General features: G+C 35.1%; 2 protein-coding genes across 2 annotated transcripts; both read left to right on the top strand.

The window, feature by feature from the left end:
* Nucleotides 1–1,020: 1,020 nt before the first annotated feature.
* rln3b (relaxin 3b) lies at nucleotides 1,021–3,857 on the top strand. The gene is made up of 2 exons (XM_051116163.1): nucleotides 1,021–1,249; nucleotides 3,309–3,857. Exons 1-2 carry the CDS (start codon nucleotides 1,078–1,080, stop codon nucleotides 3,605–3,607), a joined length of 471 nt encoding a protein of 156 aa, XP_050972120.1. The 5' UTR covers nucleotides 1,021–1,077; the 3' UTR covers nucleotides 3,608–3,857.
* Nucleotides 3,858–5,527: 1,670 nt separating this feature from the next.
* LOC127167418 (transportin-2) lies at nucleotides 5,528–17,061 on the top strand. The gene is made up of 24 exons (XM_051113451.1): nucleotides 5,528–5,746; nucleotides 6,901–7,005; nucleotides 8,576–8,651; nucleotides 8,748–8,897; nucleotides 9,055–9,161; nucleotides 10,489–10,622; nucleotides 10,707–10,788; nucleotides 10,905–11,027; nucleotides 11,112–11,230; nucleotides 11,382–11,442; nucleotides 12,883–13,054; nucleotides 13,137–13,289; nucleotides 13,362–13,587; nucleotides 13,670–13,841; nucleotides 14,644–14,730; nucleotides 14,832–14,939; nucleotides 15,027–15,185; nucleotides 15,785–15,872; nucleotides 15,959–16,057; nucleotides 16,201–16,296; nucleotides 16,383–16,458; nucleotides 16,598–16,697; nucleotides 16,788–16,862; nucleotides 16,945–17,061. Exons 2-24 carry the CDS (start codon nucleotides 6,907–6,909, stop codon nucleotides 17,050–17,052), a joined length of 2,670 nt encoding a protein of 889 aa, XP_050969408.1. The 5' UTR covers nucleotides 5,528–5,746; nucleotides 6,901–6,906; the 3' UTR covers nucleotides 17,053–17,061.
* The last annotated feature ends 512 nt before the right edge of the window (nucleotides 17,062–17,573 follow it).

Below are 17,573 nucleotides of genomic sequence, written 5' to 3'. Positions count from 1 at the left end.
AAATAGAGCCAAATCAAATGTATAATCATTTCCTTACAAAACGTTATTATATTACTCATACTTCTTGTTCGTCAAATGGCAAGTGTCGGGATGTTTTTCTATTAAAAAAAAAAAAAAAAAACAGGATAAATATAGGCTACCCAAGAAATTGTCTGAAGGATGTACTCTAAATAAATGGATAAAAATAGCATAGGTTGCAATTCTGCAAATGAATCATTTTATTTTTAATTTCGAAATCTTTAATTATAGCTGTGAAGTGTGACACCATTAGCATATTAATCATTATACTATAATCACTGAGGTCAGACAAGCAACCAATTAGCCCATATGCTGAAGGCTCATCCATGTGCTGTTATCTCTGTGAATGCCAGCGTGTGAATCATATTCTCCAGACTTTGTTATCTCACGACTGAATGATTATGAAGAAACAGGCTTTTGCTGATATGCTTATAAGCTGCTTTCTGAGGTGCTGGGACTCTTAATAACCTCACACACATAACAATCACTCAGTTCTCTTCTTTTTATCTCTTTGAAATGTCACCTCGTGTCACGAGAGGTCAGCTAACCCGGCCTGCACCGCATGTTTTTATGTTTTTTTCTCATGAACCCACAATATTGAGGTGAAATATATTTAAAAAAGCATTTACATTCAGTGACACTACAGTCTGAGTCCTATAGACTCATAATGTGAGTTTTTACATGCATCTGATTGAAAGTGCGGTGCTTGTGTGAGTGTGAGCGTGCAACTTCATTATTCATTCCCCAATTTGTGCGATTAGACTGTGTGTATGACGACACAAAGGTCAGGAGTGATGAGATTAGGTCGCTTTGTTGGACATCACCTCTATAGAGGTGCACAGGTTCATTATAGAGGCGCTGGGCCGGGCCGGGCCTTTGTCTTCCTAAAGGTCTCTGTCCCGCTATCACACTCCATCTGACTAACGCGCCAGCAGTGCAGGGTCTATGAACCCCTATAAAAGACACACCAGGCCGATGAGAGGTTAGACCATCTTTCAAACCAAGAAGGATCACTGAGAAACATTTCCAACACCTTTAACTTTCACTACCATCATCGTCATGTGCAAAGCTGCAATTCTCACACTCGCCCTGCTGGTGGCGCTGCTGGGCGGCGCTCAGGCCACAGACGGACACCCGATCTATGGGGTGAAGCTGTGCGGCAGAGAGTTCATCCGGGCGGTCATCTTCACCTGTGGAGGCTCGCGATGGAGGAGATCTCTGGATGTTTCAGGTATGACAAAGGTGTTTGTGAAAGATGTGAAGGGAAAAAATCTAGATTTGTTTGGTTATTGTTCACTTGTTAATTCAAATATAATACACACATTTAAAGGAACCTAATTTTCCTTTCACAGATGACGACTTTAATACATTTATATATAGGCCTAACATTTATTTAGTCGTATTGGTAACACTTTACAATAAGGATCCATTAGTTAATGTTAATTAATGTATTAACTAACATGAATAAACTATGAACAGTACATTTATTACAGTATTTATTCATCTTTGTTAATGTTAGTTAATAGAAATATAGTCGTTTATTGTTAATTCACAGTGCATTAACTAATGTTAACAAACACAAATTTGATTTTAATAATGCAGTAGTAAATGTGACCCTGGACCACAAAACTTAAGTAGCACGGGTATATTTCTAGCAGTAGCCAAGAATACATTGTATGGGTCAAAATGATCGATTTTGCTTTCATGCCAAAAATCATTAGGATATTAAGGTCATGTTACATTAAGATATTTTGTAAATTTCCTACCATATATATATTAAAACTTAATTTTTGATTAGTAATATGCATTACTAAGAACTTCATTTGGACAACTTTAAAGGCGATTTTCTCAATATTTTGGTTTTTTTTTCCAAACAGATTTTCAAATAGTTGTATCTTGGCCAAATATTGGCCAAATATTTTTTGTTATCGTAACAAACTATACATCAATGGAAAGCTTTCAGATGATGTATAAATCTCAGTTTTGAAACACTGACCCTTATGACTGGTTTTGTGGTCCAGGGTCATAAATGTTGAAATTAAATTGATCTATTAGTAAATGATGTAAAAGTATTGTTCATTCTTAGTTCATGTTAACTAAAGTAGTTAACTAATGTTAACTAATAATGAACCTTATTGTAAAGTGTACCGTTGTATTTCTATGTAGTTTTGAGTACTGTTTTGACATAATAATAACAAAATGACTATTAGGCTACAACAATAAAAACATATATTATTATTGTTTATTATTAATAATAATAATAGTTATTATTATTATTATTGTTGTTGTTATTATTACTATTGGTAATACACATACATTTTGAGGGCAAATTAAATTACATGTAATTTAATATAATAATAATAATAATAATTATTATTATTATTATTATTATTATTGATGATACACACACAGAGGGCAATCCACAAATCCAATTTTTTTTAATGTAAGTTATTTTAACCTTCTTAAAAAGAATAAAAAATAATAACCAAATAACTAATTACAACAATAAAAACATACATTATTTATGAAATAATAATAAGTATTGATGTTATTAAGTAATTAAATTACTATTAATGAAATTGTTAATTTTTTTTTTTTTATGTATTTCATTATTAATGTATGTACTGTGTATGTATACACATACACACACACGTTATTATTAAATTAATAATTTAAATCAATAATAATAATTAATCAAATTGTGCACAATAACCTGACATGATGACCATGACATTATTTATTTAATAATAATAATTATTAATGTTATTAAGTAATTAAATTATTATTCGTGAAATTGTTAATTTATTTTATTTTAATGCATTTTATTACAAATGTATGTACTGTAAATACACTTTTTTTATTAATAATATAAAGAAATAATAATAATTAATTAAAATTTGCAAAATGACCTGCCATGATGCTGGGATGTTGTGGGCAATTGGTAGGGTGTTGCTGTGCAGTTGCTGGGGTGTTTGGGGTCGTTGCTAGGTGGTTGTGTTAAGTTTTTGTGATATTCTGGTCTCTATTAAGTTTTTTTTTTGTCACCCATTTTATTATCTACCAGGTGAAAAATTAATAGTCTGATCACTTAGTGACAGACAGCACACCTCTCCTCAAAATGTCAAATGATTTGAGGAACGTTTCATGTCTAGAGCACATTACACATGAAGCTCTACATGACGAGTTACATGCTGAAGTTTAAGACTAAGGTTTAAAAGTTTGTGTAACTAAACGGTAACTATGAGTAACAATAACAGTGATATATTTTTGTTGTGTTGTTCTCTGATCAGGTGACCTCTCCAGTGACCTGCTCTCCGCTCATGACGATGAGGCCTCTGACAGCTGGGCCGCCAACCCCATCATCCCTGGCCTTTCATACAGACCCCGTCCTGATGCAGATGCCCCTGCCTGGGCAGGAGAGGGCCAGGAGAGCCCCGTGTTCAGCCGCCCCGCCCGCTCGCTCATCTCAGAGGAAGTCCTGGAGGCCTTGCGCACGTCAGACAGGAAGGGGCGGGACGTGGTCGTCGGGCTGTCCAACGCCTGCTGTAAATGGGGCTGCAGTAAGAGTGAGATCAGCTCGTTATGTTAAAGGACTGCGTGATCCCATTTCTCCACCCTTCTACTTACTTACAACCTTCCTATATGTGAAGAATGAAGGTGGAGTGGTTGTTAAAGCTTGTTCCTATGAAATACTGAAAATATATGTGTGTCAAAGGTATAGGAATAGCAGATTTTAGCCAAAGTGAATAGCCTGTTTGTTACCCTATTCAAAAACTACTCTTTATCTCTGTCCTTGTGATGTATGGTCATTGATTTAATAACTGGAATAAAGTTTTGATTGCGATAGAGCTTGGTGTTTTGTGGTTTCTGAGATCAACTTTACAGAGAGCACACTTTATTTAAAAACTGTAAAATAAAAAAGATTAGAAATGCTAACAGATAGCTCAGCTAAAAGTAGTATTAGCGTACTACTTTCTGCAGTATATATAGGTCTACAACCAGTCAAAAGCTTTTGAACAGTAAGTTTTTTAATATTTTTTTTAAAGAAGTCTCTTTTGCTCACCAAGCCTGCATTTATTTGATTCAACGTACAGTAAAAGCAAGAATAAAATTTTACAGTTTAAAATAACTGCCTTCTATGTGAATATATTTTAAAATTTAATTTAATAATAAATAATGTAATAATAAATGTTTTTTAGCAGCAAGTCAGCATATTAGAATGATTTCTAAAGGATCATGTGACTGGAGTAATGATGCTGAAAATTCAGCTTTGGAATCACAGGAATAAATTATATTTTTAATTATATTAAAATAGAAAACAGTTATTTTACATAGTAAAAATATTTCAAAATATATTGTTTTTGCTGTACTTTGGATCAAATAAATGCAGGCTTGGTGAGCAGAAGAAACTTCAAATAAATCTGTATGTAATGCACAGATAACCTACTAAGTTTAACAAAATGTCCAAAACACAACAAAACACACCACAATGTACACTGTATCCCACAATGCGGTGCTCTAAGAGATATTGCTCTTATTTATAATACTAGAAATGATTAAAAGATTTGACATTTTACATCACATTTTATTTAAAATGCAAAATAACAGTTTATTCACAAAATTATAACTTTTAAAATGCCAACCTTATGCGACCCATGTGATTATTTTTAATAGTAGGTAGCATTTATTGCAGTATACAGTAAGCAGTATGTAGTTTTGGACGCTACCATAATTATAATACTATGCTATTCTTTGAGCACAATGGAAATACTTATGAATATGGTAATGATCACACATTATTATATGTGACCCTGGACCAAAAAACCAGTCTTAAGTAGCATGTGTATATTTTTAGCAATAGTCAGCAATATATTGTATGGGACAAAATTATATATTTTTTTCTTTTATGCCAAAAATAATTAGGATATTAACTAAAGTTCTTGTTCCACAAAAGCATTTTGTAAATGTCTTACCATATATATACATTAAAAAGCCAAATGCATTGCTGATAACTTCATTTTGACAACTTTAAAGGCGATTTTGTCTTTTTTTTCCCCAAATAGTTGTATCTTGACCAAATTTTGTCCTATCCTAACAAACCATACATCAATGGAAAGCTTATTTAATCAGCTTTCGGTGACGTATAACGTTAAATGTCAAATTCATAAAAAATAACCCTTATGACTGGTTTTGTGGTCCAGGGTCACATATTATTTCAAAGTACCATGTGAGACCATGATAATTCACAAAGGGGCTAATGAACCTGAATGACCCGTAATTATTTTATCTTTGTCTCCATCTACATGTCACAGGATGAATCACAGACCTCTAAAATTAAGTTATACCCTACGCAAACGTTCATTCACGAAATACAGATCGCAGTTATTACGTGTTAGTCAAGATATTTAGCTTTTTCTATTTTAATAAAAGCCTAATGGTAACTATGAGAGTTTAATTTCGTTTTATGTTAATGACACATGACGTCAGCGTCAGGGTACGGAAGCCGCTCAGATCCACACAGCGCGATTAACGCGTCCGCCATGCATCAGGCGCCGCCGGTGAAAGAAGAGTAACAGCAAACACGCCGATTAAATCCCGACGAAATCACGCAGAAACCCGCGGCGAGCCATCCGTTACCGCGACCCGACGGCCATCAGTTTTGTGCAGCGGCGGAGAGAGATACACCCAGACACACACAGAGAGAGAGACAGAGATACACTGACTGAAGGTGAGAGCGTTTGGCGGGTTAGCACAGCGGCTAACGGCTAAATTAGCGTCTGTGTGTGTTTATATCCCATCATTATACACACTCATCACGCGTATATAACGGGTTTAATACGTTTTATTTCATGTGTGATCGGTTAACGCGTCTGATGTGAGCTGGGGAATTGGGTTAAACCGGGCTGCGTAAACACACACACACACACGGCCTACACACACAGAGATTATACATATAAACTACACACTAGAGTGTATACACAAACACCACACATACACGTGTGTCATACACACATGCTCACACTGTACTCAAACATATCCACACAAATACACACTTCTCAGTCATATGTTTATGTATAATATATTGTACGTATACATGTATGCATTCTTGTATGTATATATATGTATGTATAAATAACTGTATATTATGTATGTATTTATGTAGATAGGTGGATAAACTCGCAGTATAGCCTGTATAGTCTCACATATTTGGACATTTATACAAACATACACGTATGTACTTAAATAAGTACGCAAATGCACATTGGAACTTGGAAATCAAGACTTTGAAAAAAAACAAAGCAACGCAATTTAATGACATAAAATGAAAGATTATTGAATATTCTGCATATTCATTTATCACGTGACACTTAGTGCAAACAGTTAAATGTTCTTCCATTAAAACAGATTCGATCATGCTGGACATTTTCCGGATTGGTTGCTGTTGACATTCTCTTCACACTTGTGCAGATAAAACCGTATGCAATGAAACAGTTGATGTTTAATGAGAGAAATGCAAAACTCATTTTCTTGAGTGTTTGCAGACCCTCACAGATTCACACGCGGCCCACACGCAAGTCAGACACTCACACATCACAGCTTCCTCACACGTTCACACTCTCGTCTGCCTCGATCCCACTAAACCAGATAAGATGATAAAGCTGATGTGTAAACCTGCCGTCCAGGTGCTCGCGGTGGATTAGCCTGGCTTCAAAATTTAAAAGGGTATTTGGTCCGTGCGTCTAATAATTAGTGTGTCGTTTTCTCACTTTGATTCTGTATTCCTAAAACTGTACCAAGAAAGCAGTGATGGCCAGGAGGGGGTGTGAATTAATGTAGTGCACTCATTTGTCCTCTGTTTCCTGTCTGTTTGTGTGTGTGTAGCTCAGGATGGAGTGGCAGCCGGATGAACAGGGTTTACAGCAGGTGCTGCAGTTGTTGAAGGACTCACAGTCTCCAGATACGGCCACGCAGAGAGCCGTTCAAGAGGTGTGTGCACATCATTACACTATTATTACACTATTATAATAAGAGGGAATAAAATAATAAGTGGCATCAGGGAGCCGCTTATACATATTACACTATCATTATGATCAGTTATATGTTTTTAAAGCTTATTTAGCCAAAATACACTACCAGTCAAAAGATTTTTATTGTTTTATAAGAAGTCTCTTCTGCTCACCAAGCCTGCATTTATTTGATCCAAAGTACAGCCAAAACACGACAATAAAATGTAATTTATTTCTGTGATTTCAAAACTGAATTTGTAGCATCATTACTCCAGTCACATGATCCTTCAGAAATCATTCTAATATTCTGATTTGCTGCTCAAAAAACAATTATTATTATTATTATTATTATGTTGAAAACAGCTGAGAATTATTATTTCAGGTTTCTTTTAATAGAAAGTATTAGAAAATAAAAGTATTAATTACTATAATTCTCCCCCAAAAAATTATACTGACTCCAAGCTTTTGAATGGTATAGTGTATAATGTCACCAAAACGTTTTATTTTCAGGTAAATGCTGAACTTTGGATCTTTCTATTCATCAAAGAATCCTGAAAGAATGTACTCAACTGTTTTAAATGTTGATAATGGTAATACAACATGTTTATTGAACAGCAAATCAGCATATTAGAATGATTTCTGAAGGATTGTGTGACACTGGAGTAATGATACTGAAAATTCATCTTTGATCACAGGACTAAGTTACATTTTACAATATTTCCACATAGAAAAGTTACATTAAATTGTAGTAATATATTTTTTTATATTTCTATTTTGATCAAATAAATGCAGCCTTGGTGAGGATAAGACACTTCTACTATACTATTATAAAGACATAAAAAATATTGTAACAAACAGCAATATTTACCTCCATATTTAAAAACCTAAAATGCAGAGGATTGAAAATTAAAAATCAGAGTCTTGGAAGTGATTTATTGATTTAATTGTTGGTGAATGACTCATTCATAACAAATGAATCAGACTCCCATTTTCCCCATCTACTCCCAATATCTAATCTACTTGTAGTTTTTATGCAACATAGTAGTCTGATTTTAAAGTGTATTAAAATTGTTACCATATTCATGATGTTTTTTTTTTTATATATTTATTAAATATCAGTGTGAAAAAAAAAAAAAAAAAAAAATCTGTGTGAATACTGGTTAAGATATATCATCTTGTTCTAGGCAACACTTTATTGTTATTATACTTTATTAATCTTAATGTTAATTTTAGCATGTATTAATGCTTTATTAAAATCACAAGTTGTATTTGTTACCATTAGTTAATGCACTGTGAACTGACTAAACAAACAATGAACTACTAACATTAACAAAAATTAATAAATAGCACAATAAATGTATTGTTCATTGTTCGTTCATGTTAGTTCATACATTAGCTAATGCTATCAAATGACACTTTATTGTAAAGTGTTACTATGATTTTTGTTGTTTACATCTGAATAAATGCCACTGATAATCAGATTTCTTCTTTCTTTGCTGTCTGCTGAATTAATCCTTTTAATCCTTGATTTTTCATGACTCTTTCATTAGAAACTGGAGCAGCTGAATCAGTATCCCGACTTCAACAACTATCTCATCTTTGTCCTCACCAGCCTCAAATCTGAAGGTCTGTAATATCCCATCATGCATCACCCACTTCAGTGTCTCACATACACACACTCTCCTGTCACTTATCTAAAGGAGCATTTCTGTGTCTCTGCAGATGAACCCACCCGTTCTCTAAGCGGTCTGATTCTTAAGAACAACGTGAAGGCTCACTACCAGAACTTCCCTCCGGCCGTGGCCGACTTCATCAAGAGAGAGTGTCTCAACAACATCGGAGACCCGTCCCCGCTCATCCGCGCCACTATCGGTCAGTCTGAACCAGCGTAATAGATGTGGAGCTGGTTTCATTTGATTTTATTTGATTAGTTGTCATTTTTTTTCCCTTTTAGAGAAGTATTCATTGTCTCAAAGTGATTTATTCAGCTTTGCGTTATAGTTAAAGTTGTGTCTGTGTGTGTCCGCAGGTATTCTCATCACTACTATCGCGTCTAAAGGTGAGCTGCAGACATGGCCTGAACTGCTGCCTCAACTCTGCAACCTCCTCAACTCAGAGGATTACAACACCTGCGAGGTAAAACACACACGCTACTCTGAGTATGTTTTAACACCCCTTGTTGCCATGCAAATTCAATTTTTTGAAATTGAGATTTATGTCATCCAAACAAAATCAGCTGAGTAAATAACCTTTCCGTTGATGTATGGTTTGTTAGGATAGGACAATATTTGGCCGAGATACAGCTATTTGAAAATTTGGAATCTAAAAGTGCAAAAAAATAAATGAATAAAAAAAAATCGAGAACATCGCCTTGTCCAGATGAAGTTCTTAGCAATACATATTACTAATCAAAAATTAAGTCTGGATATATTTACAGTAGGAAATTTACAAAATATCTTCATGGAACATGATCTTTACTTAATGTCCTAATGATTTTTTGGCATAAAATACAATATGTATTGTTGGCTATTGCTACAAATATACCTGTGCTACTTATGGCTGGTTTTGTGGTCCAGGGTTACATATTACATGAATAAATGATAATCAGACTACAACATTAAAAAGTGATGTGAATTGTTTACTAGGGATGCACTGAAATTTAAGCTGCCGAAAATTATCGGCCAAAAATTGCATTTTCGGTTTTGGGTGAAAGCGAAAAATGTCGAAAATATCTGTGTGGCACCAATATTTAATATTATTATTTTCTCTGTCCAATTTTATTGTTTTACTTTTTTTTTTTTTTTAATTTTGATGTTTGCATATATTGTTTAAAAGAAAAAGTGTGCAGTAAATATTTGAGATATACTTAAACTATGTCTGTGAACTAGTCTTAGGTTTTTTTGGTCAACTTCAGCCAAACAGGTGAAGTAGTCTCTGCACTAACTAGATCAGTAATTATCAAAAAACAAAAGTTAAACTTAAGTATTTAGATGGCTGTTAAATGTTCATTTTAAATTATGGGCTTGGCCAGATAGCCCATAATATCTGAAAACCTATAATTTTTTTTGGATAAATTCATGTTATAAATTTATCATATGCAACATATCATACTAAAGAATAGGGATGTGCCTGAATGCGAATGCCATGTTCAGAAAGGAAATGATGTGGTACAGAATCCCTAAAGGGAATAAATACGAGATGGGAGGGGAAAAAAAATTCATTACCTTCTCTTGCAATTATGTCACTGGGTATTTATGCTGTACGTAAATTGCGGGCATCTGCGATCCACCATTAATATGTGGTGCATTGAAATCGCTTTTGAATGCATGCTCACTTTTTACTATCACTTTCGTGATCCGCGATCACACATACTCTCTGTGTACTATGAAGCAGCATTATTTACCACTCATTTTACAAGATTAAAATGGAGCCTAACAGTTATACAAATATTCCTCGTTTACAGGGTTCTTTCGGTGCGCTGCAGAAGATCTGTGAGGACTCGTCTGAACTGCTGGACAGTGACGCTCTAAATCGACCCCTCAACATCATGATCCCCAAATTCCTGCAGTTCTTCAAACACTGCAGCCCCAAGATCAGGTAAAGAACCACATTTCTCTCTCACTTAAACTCACTGTGTTTGATAATTAGTAACATCATTTTGATTCACACTCTTTTTTGCAGGTCTCATGCCATAGCCTGTGTGAATCAGTTCATTATTGGCAGGGCTCAAGCTCTCATGGACAACATCGACACATTCATAGAGGTGAGCTGACCATCCACCAAACAGAAGTTATTTCATTATCTCATAGTGACCCATGTATTTGTAGTTATTTCAGTGGTTTGGGCTCAACTCATCTGTACTGTGTGCTTTGTTTTCAGTCTCTCTTTGCGTTGGCGGGTGATGAAGACTGCGAGGTGAGGAAGAATGTGTGCAGAGCTTTGGTCATGCTTTTGGAGGTCCGGATCGACCGGCTGATACCGCACATGCACAGTATCATACAGGTAAGGCCAACGCAAACATCTGACGTGTAACTTGTTGAAAGTTGTTGTAGGAGATTTAAATCTGGTCTGTGTGTCTCTCTGCAGTACATGCTGCAGCGCACACAGGACGCGGATGAGAATGTGGCGCTGGAGGCGTGTGAGTTCTGGCTTACACTGGCGGAGCAGCCCATCTGTAAAGAGGCTCTGTCAGGACACCTGGTCCAGTGAGTACTGCAGGCCATCAGCATCACACACATCTGAGCATCAGCATGAACTGAACAAACAGATCAAGCCTCTGGCCTATGTTTATTTCTGTCTGAGAGATCTGAGCTGAATTCACATTTTGCAATCCAATGTTAATGTGTTTTTCCACAGACTCATCCCCATCCTGGTGAACGGAATGAAGTATTCAGAGATTGACATCATTTTATTGAAGGTGAGTCACCATATATGAGAAACGGGTCTGGGAAATTCCTTGGAATCAGATGTTTATTGCATTAGTTAAATGTGCAGCCACAAAATATTTGATTATGATTCACAAGCATTCACTTTAGAATTGAGTGTTTTAGTTTTAATCAGCGTTTTCTAATTTTTTTACCATGTGACCCTGGACCACAAAACCAGTCTTAAGTAGCACGGGTATATTTGTAGCAATAGTCAAAAATACACTGTATGGGTCAAAATTATAGACTTTTCTTTTATTCCAAAAATCACTAGGATATTAAATAAAGATCATGTTACATGAAAATATTTAGTAAATTTCCTACTGTTAATATATCAAAACTTCATTTTTGATTAGTATGCATTGCTAAGAACTTCATTTGGACAACTTTAAAAGCGATTTTCTCAATATTTTTTTTTTTTGCGCTCTCAGATTGGAGATTTTCAAATAGTTATATTTTTCAAATATTGTCCTATCCTAAAAAAAAACATTCACCAATGGAAAGCTTATTTATTCAGCAAATGTGTAAATCTCAACCTTATCACTGATTTTGTGGTCCAGGGTCACATATTATTTATTTTATTTTATTTTTAACCATTATAGTATTTGTTAATATTGTTAATTGTTTTTTTTTTTTAAATTATATTTTCAGTTAAGTTATTTTAAGTAATTTTGTCATGCACTTTTTCATTTTTATTCTGTTTTGTTTTATTTCAGTTTAGTTTTACTAATTTTAGTGCATCAGCTTATATTCAACTTATTTCAATTAGCTCCCAAGGCAAGATTTAAGATTAAAATTTTCATCTAATTTTTTATATATTTTTTTATTTCTGCTTTATTTCAATTCCCAAAATTATTTCATAAGTTATCATTTTAATTTAAGTTTTAATAATTTAGTGTGTTTCTCATTTTTATTTAACTTGTATTACCGTTCCTATTAATTGTACAGATTTTAGTGTTTATTTATTTATTTATTTATTTTTAAGTATTTGTCTTTTAATTTTAGCTTTATTTAAATCACTGATTTTTTTTTTTTTTTAATAGCTTTAGTTTTAATTGACACTGATTCAGATGATTCTTGCATATAGACAAATTCTCTTTACTAATGCTGTAAATTATATGGGGAAATGTTTCAGACTGATACTAATCAGTAACTCATTTTCTAAGTATTCGTTTAAAGAGTTTGTCAAAAGAGTCATTTAATAGAGTCATTTGTTTATAAATCGGACTGCACTGTTTGTTTGTTTTTGCATGCAGCCTGCAAAGATATCTCATTAGAAAGACATTTCTAGATCTACAAAATAGCTTTTTTGTTTATTAAATGTGGAGCAGGAAATTTCAGAAAAACCCAGACTAACTGATGGAGCAGTGAGTGCTGTGTAGGGGCCGTGTGAATGTGAAGGCAGCTGCAATCTCTCTGTCTGTGTGTTTCAGGGAGACGTGGAGGAGGACGACACCGTTCCTGACAGCGAGCAAGACATCAAGCCTCGCTTCCACAAGTCACGTACCGTCACGCTGCAGCACGAGGGAGGAGAGGGGGAGGAAGGAGAGGACATCGATGAAGACGAGGATGATGACGACGACACCCTGTCTGACTGGAACCTACGTGAGTAAACCGACCAATCAGAGCGTGCTTTCTGTATATGTTCTTTCTTGTGCATGATGTGTATATATTTTTGTGTTTATAGGGAAGTGCTCTGCGGCGGCACTGGACGTGTTGGCTAATGTCTTTCGGGACGAGCTGTTGCCGCACTTGCTCCCGCTGCTGAAGGGTTTGCTGTTTCACCCGGACTGGGTCATCAAAGAGTCCGGGATACTTGTGCTGGGAGCCATCGCTGAAGGTGTGTATCTCAAACACACACATTGAATACACCGTTTACTAGGTGTTCAAATATCCTCTTTGTTTCCATCAGGTTGTATGCAGGGTATGGTTCCATACCTGCCTGAGCTCATCCCTCACCTCATCCAGTGTCTGTGTGATAAGAAGGCTCTGGTTCGTTCTATCGCCTGCTGGACGCTCAGCCGCTACGCACACTGGGTGGTGAGCCAGCCGCCGGACGCCCACCTCAAACCGCTCATGACAGAACTGCTCAAACGCATCCTGGACGGCAACAAGAGGGTGCAGGAAGCTGCCTGCAGGTATGTGTTTAAGAGAGTACTTCACGTATTAAATATTTATTGATGAATTATGTTAGAGTACAAAGTAACTCTGTGTTCTCAGTGCGTTTGCGACTCTGGAGGAGGAAGCATGTACGGAGCTGGTTCCGTACCTCAGTTTCATTTTGGACACTCTGGTGTTTGCGTTTGGGAAATATCAGCACAAGAACCTGCTCATCCTATATGATGCTATTGGCACCTTGGCAGACTCTGTTGGACATCATCTGAACCAACCGGTAATTAGATTAATTAGATGCTGCATATATATATATCTTTTTTTTTTAATACACAACCAGTCAAAAGTTTTTGAACTGTAGTTAAAGTTTAAGAAGTCTCTTCTGCTCACAAAGCCTGCATTTATTTGATCTGAAGTACAGTAAAAACAGTAACATTTTGAAATATTTTTACTATTTAAAATAACTGCTTTCTATTTGATTATATTATAAAATGTAATTTATTCCTGTGGTTTCAAAGCTAATTTTTTTAGCATTATTACTCCAGTTACACAATCCTTCAGAAATAATTCTAATATTCTGGTTTGCTGCTCAAAAAAAGAACAGAATCCTAAAAAATATGTGCTTAACTGTTTTAAATATTAATAATAATTATAAATGTTTCTTGAACATTTATCAAGCATATTAGAATTATTTCTGAAGGATTGTATATATATATATATATATATATATATATATATATATATATATATATATATATATATATGTATGTATATGTATACACACACACGTATGTATGTATGTATGTATATATGTATGTGTGTGTGTGTGTGTGTGTGTGTATATATATATATATATATATATATATATATATATATATATATATATATATATATTATATTTATTTATTTATTTATTTATTTATTTATTTTTTATTTATGACAATAAGTGATACTTTTTGTTAGATCCACCTCTACTCATCTTTGGACTTGTCAACTTGTTTTGAAAAGCTATGTCACTAGTACACATTTGTTGCCATAGAAATCAGTGGTCTGATCTTGTGTTTTTTGGTGTTTGTGAACAGGAATACATCCAGAAACTGATGCCTCCACTGATTCAGAAGTGGAATGAATTGAAAGACGAGGATAAAGACCTGTTTCCTCTGCTGGAGGTGAGAACAGAATGAAAGCCTTTCACAGTTTAACTTTTGTTTGTTTTGCTAAAGTGAAAATGGACAAATAAATGACTCTCGTCCACTCTTTGTGTGTGTAGTGTTTGTCGTCTGTGGCTACAGCATTACAAAGCGGTTTCCTCCCGTACTGTGAGCCCGTCTATCAGCGCTGTGTTACTCTGGTGCAGAAAACACTCGCACAAGCCATGGTGAGAACACACATTTACGCATAATCATCTACACATACATGAATGAACCGCACAGTTATTAACCCACCTGTGCGTGTGTGCGTGTAGATGTACAGCCAGCAGCCGGACCAGTATGAGGCTCCAGACAAGGACTTCATGATAGTTGCTCTGGATCTGCTGAGCGGTCTGGCTGAAGGTCTCGGGGGTCATGTGGACCAGCTGGTTGCCCGTAGCAACATCATGACCCTTCTGTTCCAGTGTATGCAGGTACAGTGTGTGAGAGGGTTTCTAATTTGTTGATATTAATGTTTTATAAGAAATATTAATATTTCATTTCTTATAATTAATGTAATATTTAATTTAATATACTTTGAATTCATTTTTTTTGTTGTTGTTGGTGTTATGTTAATATTATTTTAATAGTTTTTTTTTTGTAGTTTTTATTTTTTGCATCAACTATTATAAAATTATAAAGTTACTATTACTGTTATTTATAAAATACAATTATTTTAATATTAGTTAGATTTTATATTAATTACGTATTCAAATTATACATTCATTTGTTTTATATTGTTGGTGTAATTGTTAATAGTTTATATATTATTTGAATTAACTAATGTTAATTATTATAATTAATTCTTTATAATTCTTTTTAATATTTTTTTTTTATAATTATAAGCTTTTTTTTTAAATATTTTGTTAAAAATGTTTACTATATTATACCAATATGTGCTTATTATTTTTGTTATCATTTTAATTTTTAATAACCTATTTTAACTAATTAATCATCTATTGTTAAATAATAAGACATTAGGCTGATTAATTGATATGAATGCAAATTTAAAGTGATACTCTCTTGTGTGCAGGACACTATGCCTGAGGTGAGACAGAGCTCGTTTGCTTTGCTGGGTGATCTGACCAAGGCCTGTTTTCCACATGTCAAACCTTGCATCGGTAAGACGACTTGTTCGTTTGACTTGCATAATTCACTCTACAGCTTATACATAAGTGTTAATCTATGAAACTGTATGTGTGTTTAGCTGAGTTCATGCCGATCCTGGGGACGAATCTGAACCCTGAGTTCATCTCTGTGTGTAATAATGCAACCTGGGCCATCGGAGAGATCTGCATGCAGATGGGTGAGGATCAGCACTGTTTCTGCACAGATTAGGATTTAGAATGATGTCATCGATTTAGAACCATAGAATGTGATAGTTGTTTGATTGACAGCTGATTGTTGTTGGTCATTTGAGACGTCACTAATCTGACTGTGTCGTGGTAGGTGTGGAGATGCAGCCGTATGTGGCTCTGGTTCTTCCTCATCTGGTGGAGATCATTAACAGACCCAACACTCCCAAAACCTTGCTGGAGAACACAGGTACGACCTCTGACCACGCATGTTTACTTACCTTCCACACAGCTGATAAATAATCAAACCCTAACTCCTCCCACTTCTCCTTACAGCCATCACGATTGGTCGCCTGGGTTACGTCTGTCCACAGGAAGTGGCTCCCATGTTGCAACAGTTTATCAGACCCTGGTGAGTCAACATATCTGGAGATTTCAAATCAGCATATTAAAATGTTTTTTAAAGAATCATGTGAAGCTTAAGACTGGAGTTATGATGCTGAAAATTCAGATTTGCGTCACAGGAATGTTAATGATTTTTCTTTTCGCAGGTGCACATCATTACGAAATATCAGAGACAATGAGGAAAAGGACTCGGCCTTCAGAGGCATCTGCGTGATGATTGGTGTGAATCCTGGCGGTGTGGTCCAGGTCAGTTCTGATATTCTGACTCTGTTGTGATTGACCATGATGTTAGTCTTTCCTCCATCACTCATTTCCTTTCACCTGTCTCTCCTTCAGGACTTCATCTTCTTCTGTGATGCAGTGGCCTCCTGGGTCAATCCTAAAGATGACCTGAGGGACATGTTCTACAAGGTTAGACGCGTGTGGAGTTGCTTTAAATCACGTTATGCCTTTATAGCGATGCAGTGTTAAATGAGGTTGTGTCTCTGTGCAGATCTTACATGGTTTTAAGGACCAGGTCGGAGAGGAGAACTGGCAGCAGTTCTCAGAGCAGTTCCCGCCCATCCTGAAGGAACGCCTCTCTGCATGCTATGGCGTGTAGCCCCGCCCCTCCGCTTCACACACAGCACATGCTGTCAGGTTAGTGACCACTGCTACTGATGCCATAATGTGCTGCCACAAACAAACACTGTGTTAGGTTGTTGTAGCTGGTAGGTGTTTCTACTCTGGTCTGATCAACCTGCCGCAGAGATTGACTTTTTAAAACAAATAACTGTCTGATAGCCAATTTTTGACATTTTATTTATAAATTGTAAATACTAATATTATAATATAAAAAAATATATAAATGCTATATTAAAATGTAAATATTATAAATACTATTGTAAAACAATACTCCCTTGTATAATAATACTAAAGTAACAAGTAATTTATATTTATTCTAAATATATTTTAGAAACAGCACTACGCATGCCATTATATTTGCACATCTAAATTGTTTCAAAATGCACTTTCTTTTTTTTTTTTTTTTTTTTTTTTTTTAAAGAACCAAATGGTTATTTATTGGTAAATGTTCTATTAAAGAACCAATAATATTTTTAGCTATCAGTCTGTTATGTCACT

Source organism: Labeo rohita, chromosome 1, assembly GCF_022985175.1.
Source record: "Labeo rohita strain BAU-BD-2019 chromosome 1, IGBB_LRoh.1.0, whole genome shotgun sequence".
Lineage (NCBI taxonomy): Eukaryota > Metazoa > Chordata > Actinopteri > Cypriniformes > Cyprinidae > Labeo > Labeo rohita.
The sequence above is the reverse complement of the archived record's forward strand: the minus strand, read 5'-3'. Positions and strand labels throughout refer to the sequence as shown.

Excerpts from the sequence above, each read along its gene's own strand:
- rln3b (XM_051116163.1), top strand. The coding sequence starts at position 1,078 with ATGTGCAAAGCTGCAATTCTCACACTCGCCCTGCTGGTGGCGCTGCTG. Across the intron at positions 1,250-3,308 it reads GAGATCTCTGGATGTTTCAG|GTGACCTCTCCAGTGACCTG; the intron begins GTATGACAAAGG and ends TTCTCTGATCAG.
- LOC127167418 (XM_051113451.1), top strand. The coding sequence starts at position 6,907 with ATGGAGTGGCAGCCGGATGAACAGGGTTTACAGCAGGTGCTGCAGTTG. Across the intron at positions 11,231-11,381 it reads CTGTCAGGACACCTGGTCCA|ACTCATCCCCATCCTGGTGA; the intron begins GTGAGTACTGCA and ends GTTTTTCCACAG. Across the intron at positions 14,940-15,026 it reads AAACACTCGCACAAGCCATG|ATGTACAGCCAGCAGCCGGA; the intron begins GTGAGAACACAC and ends GTGTGCGTGTAG.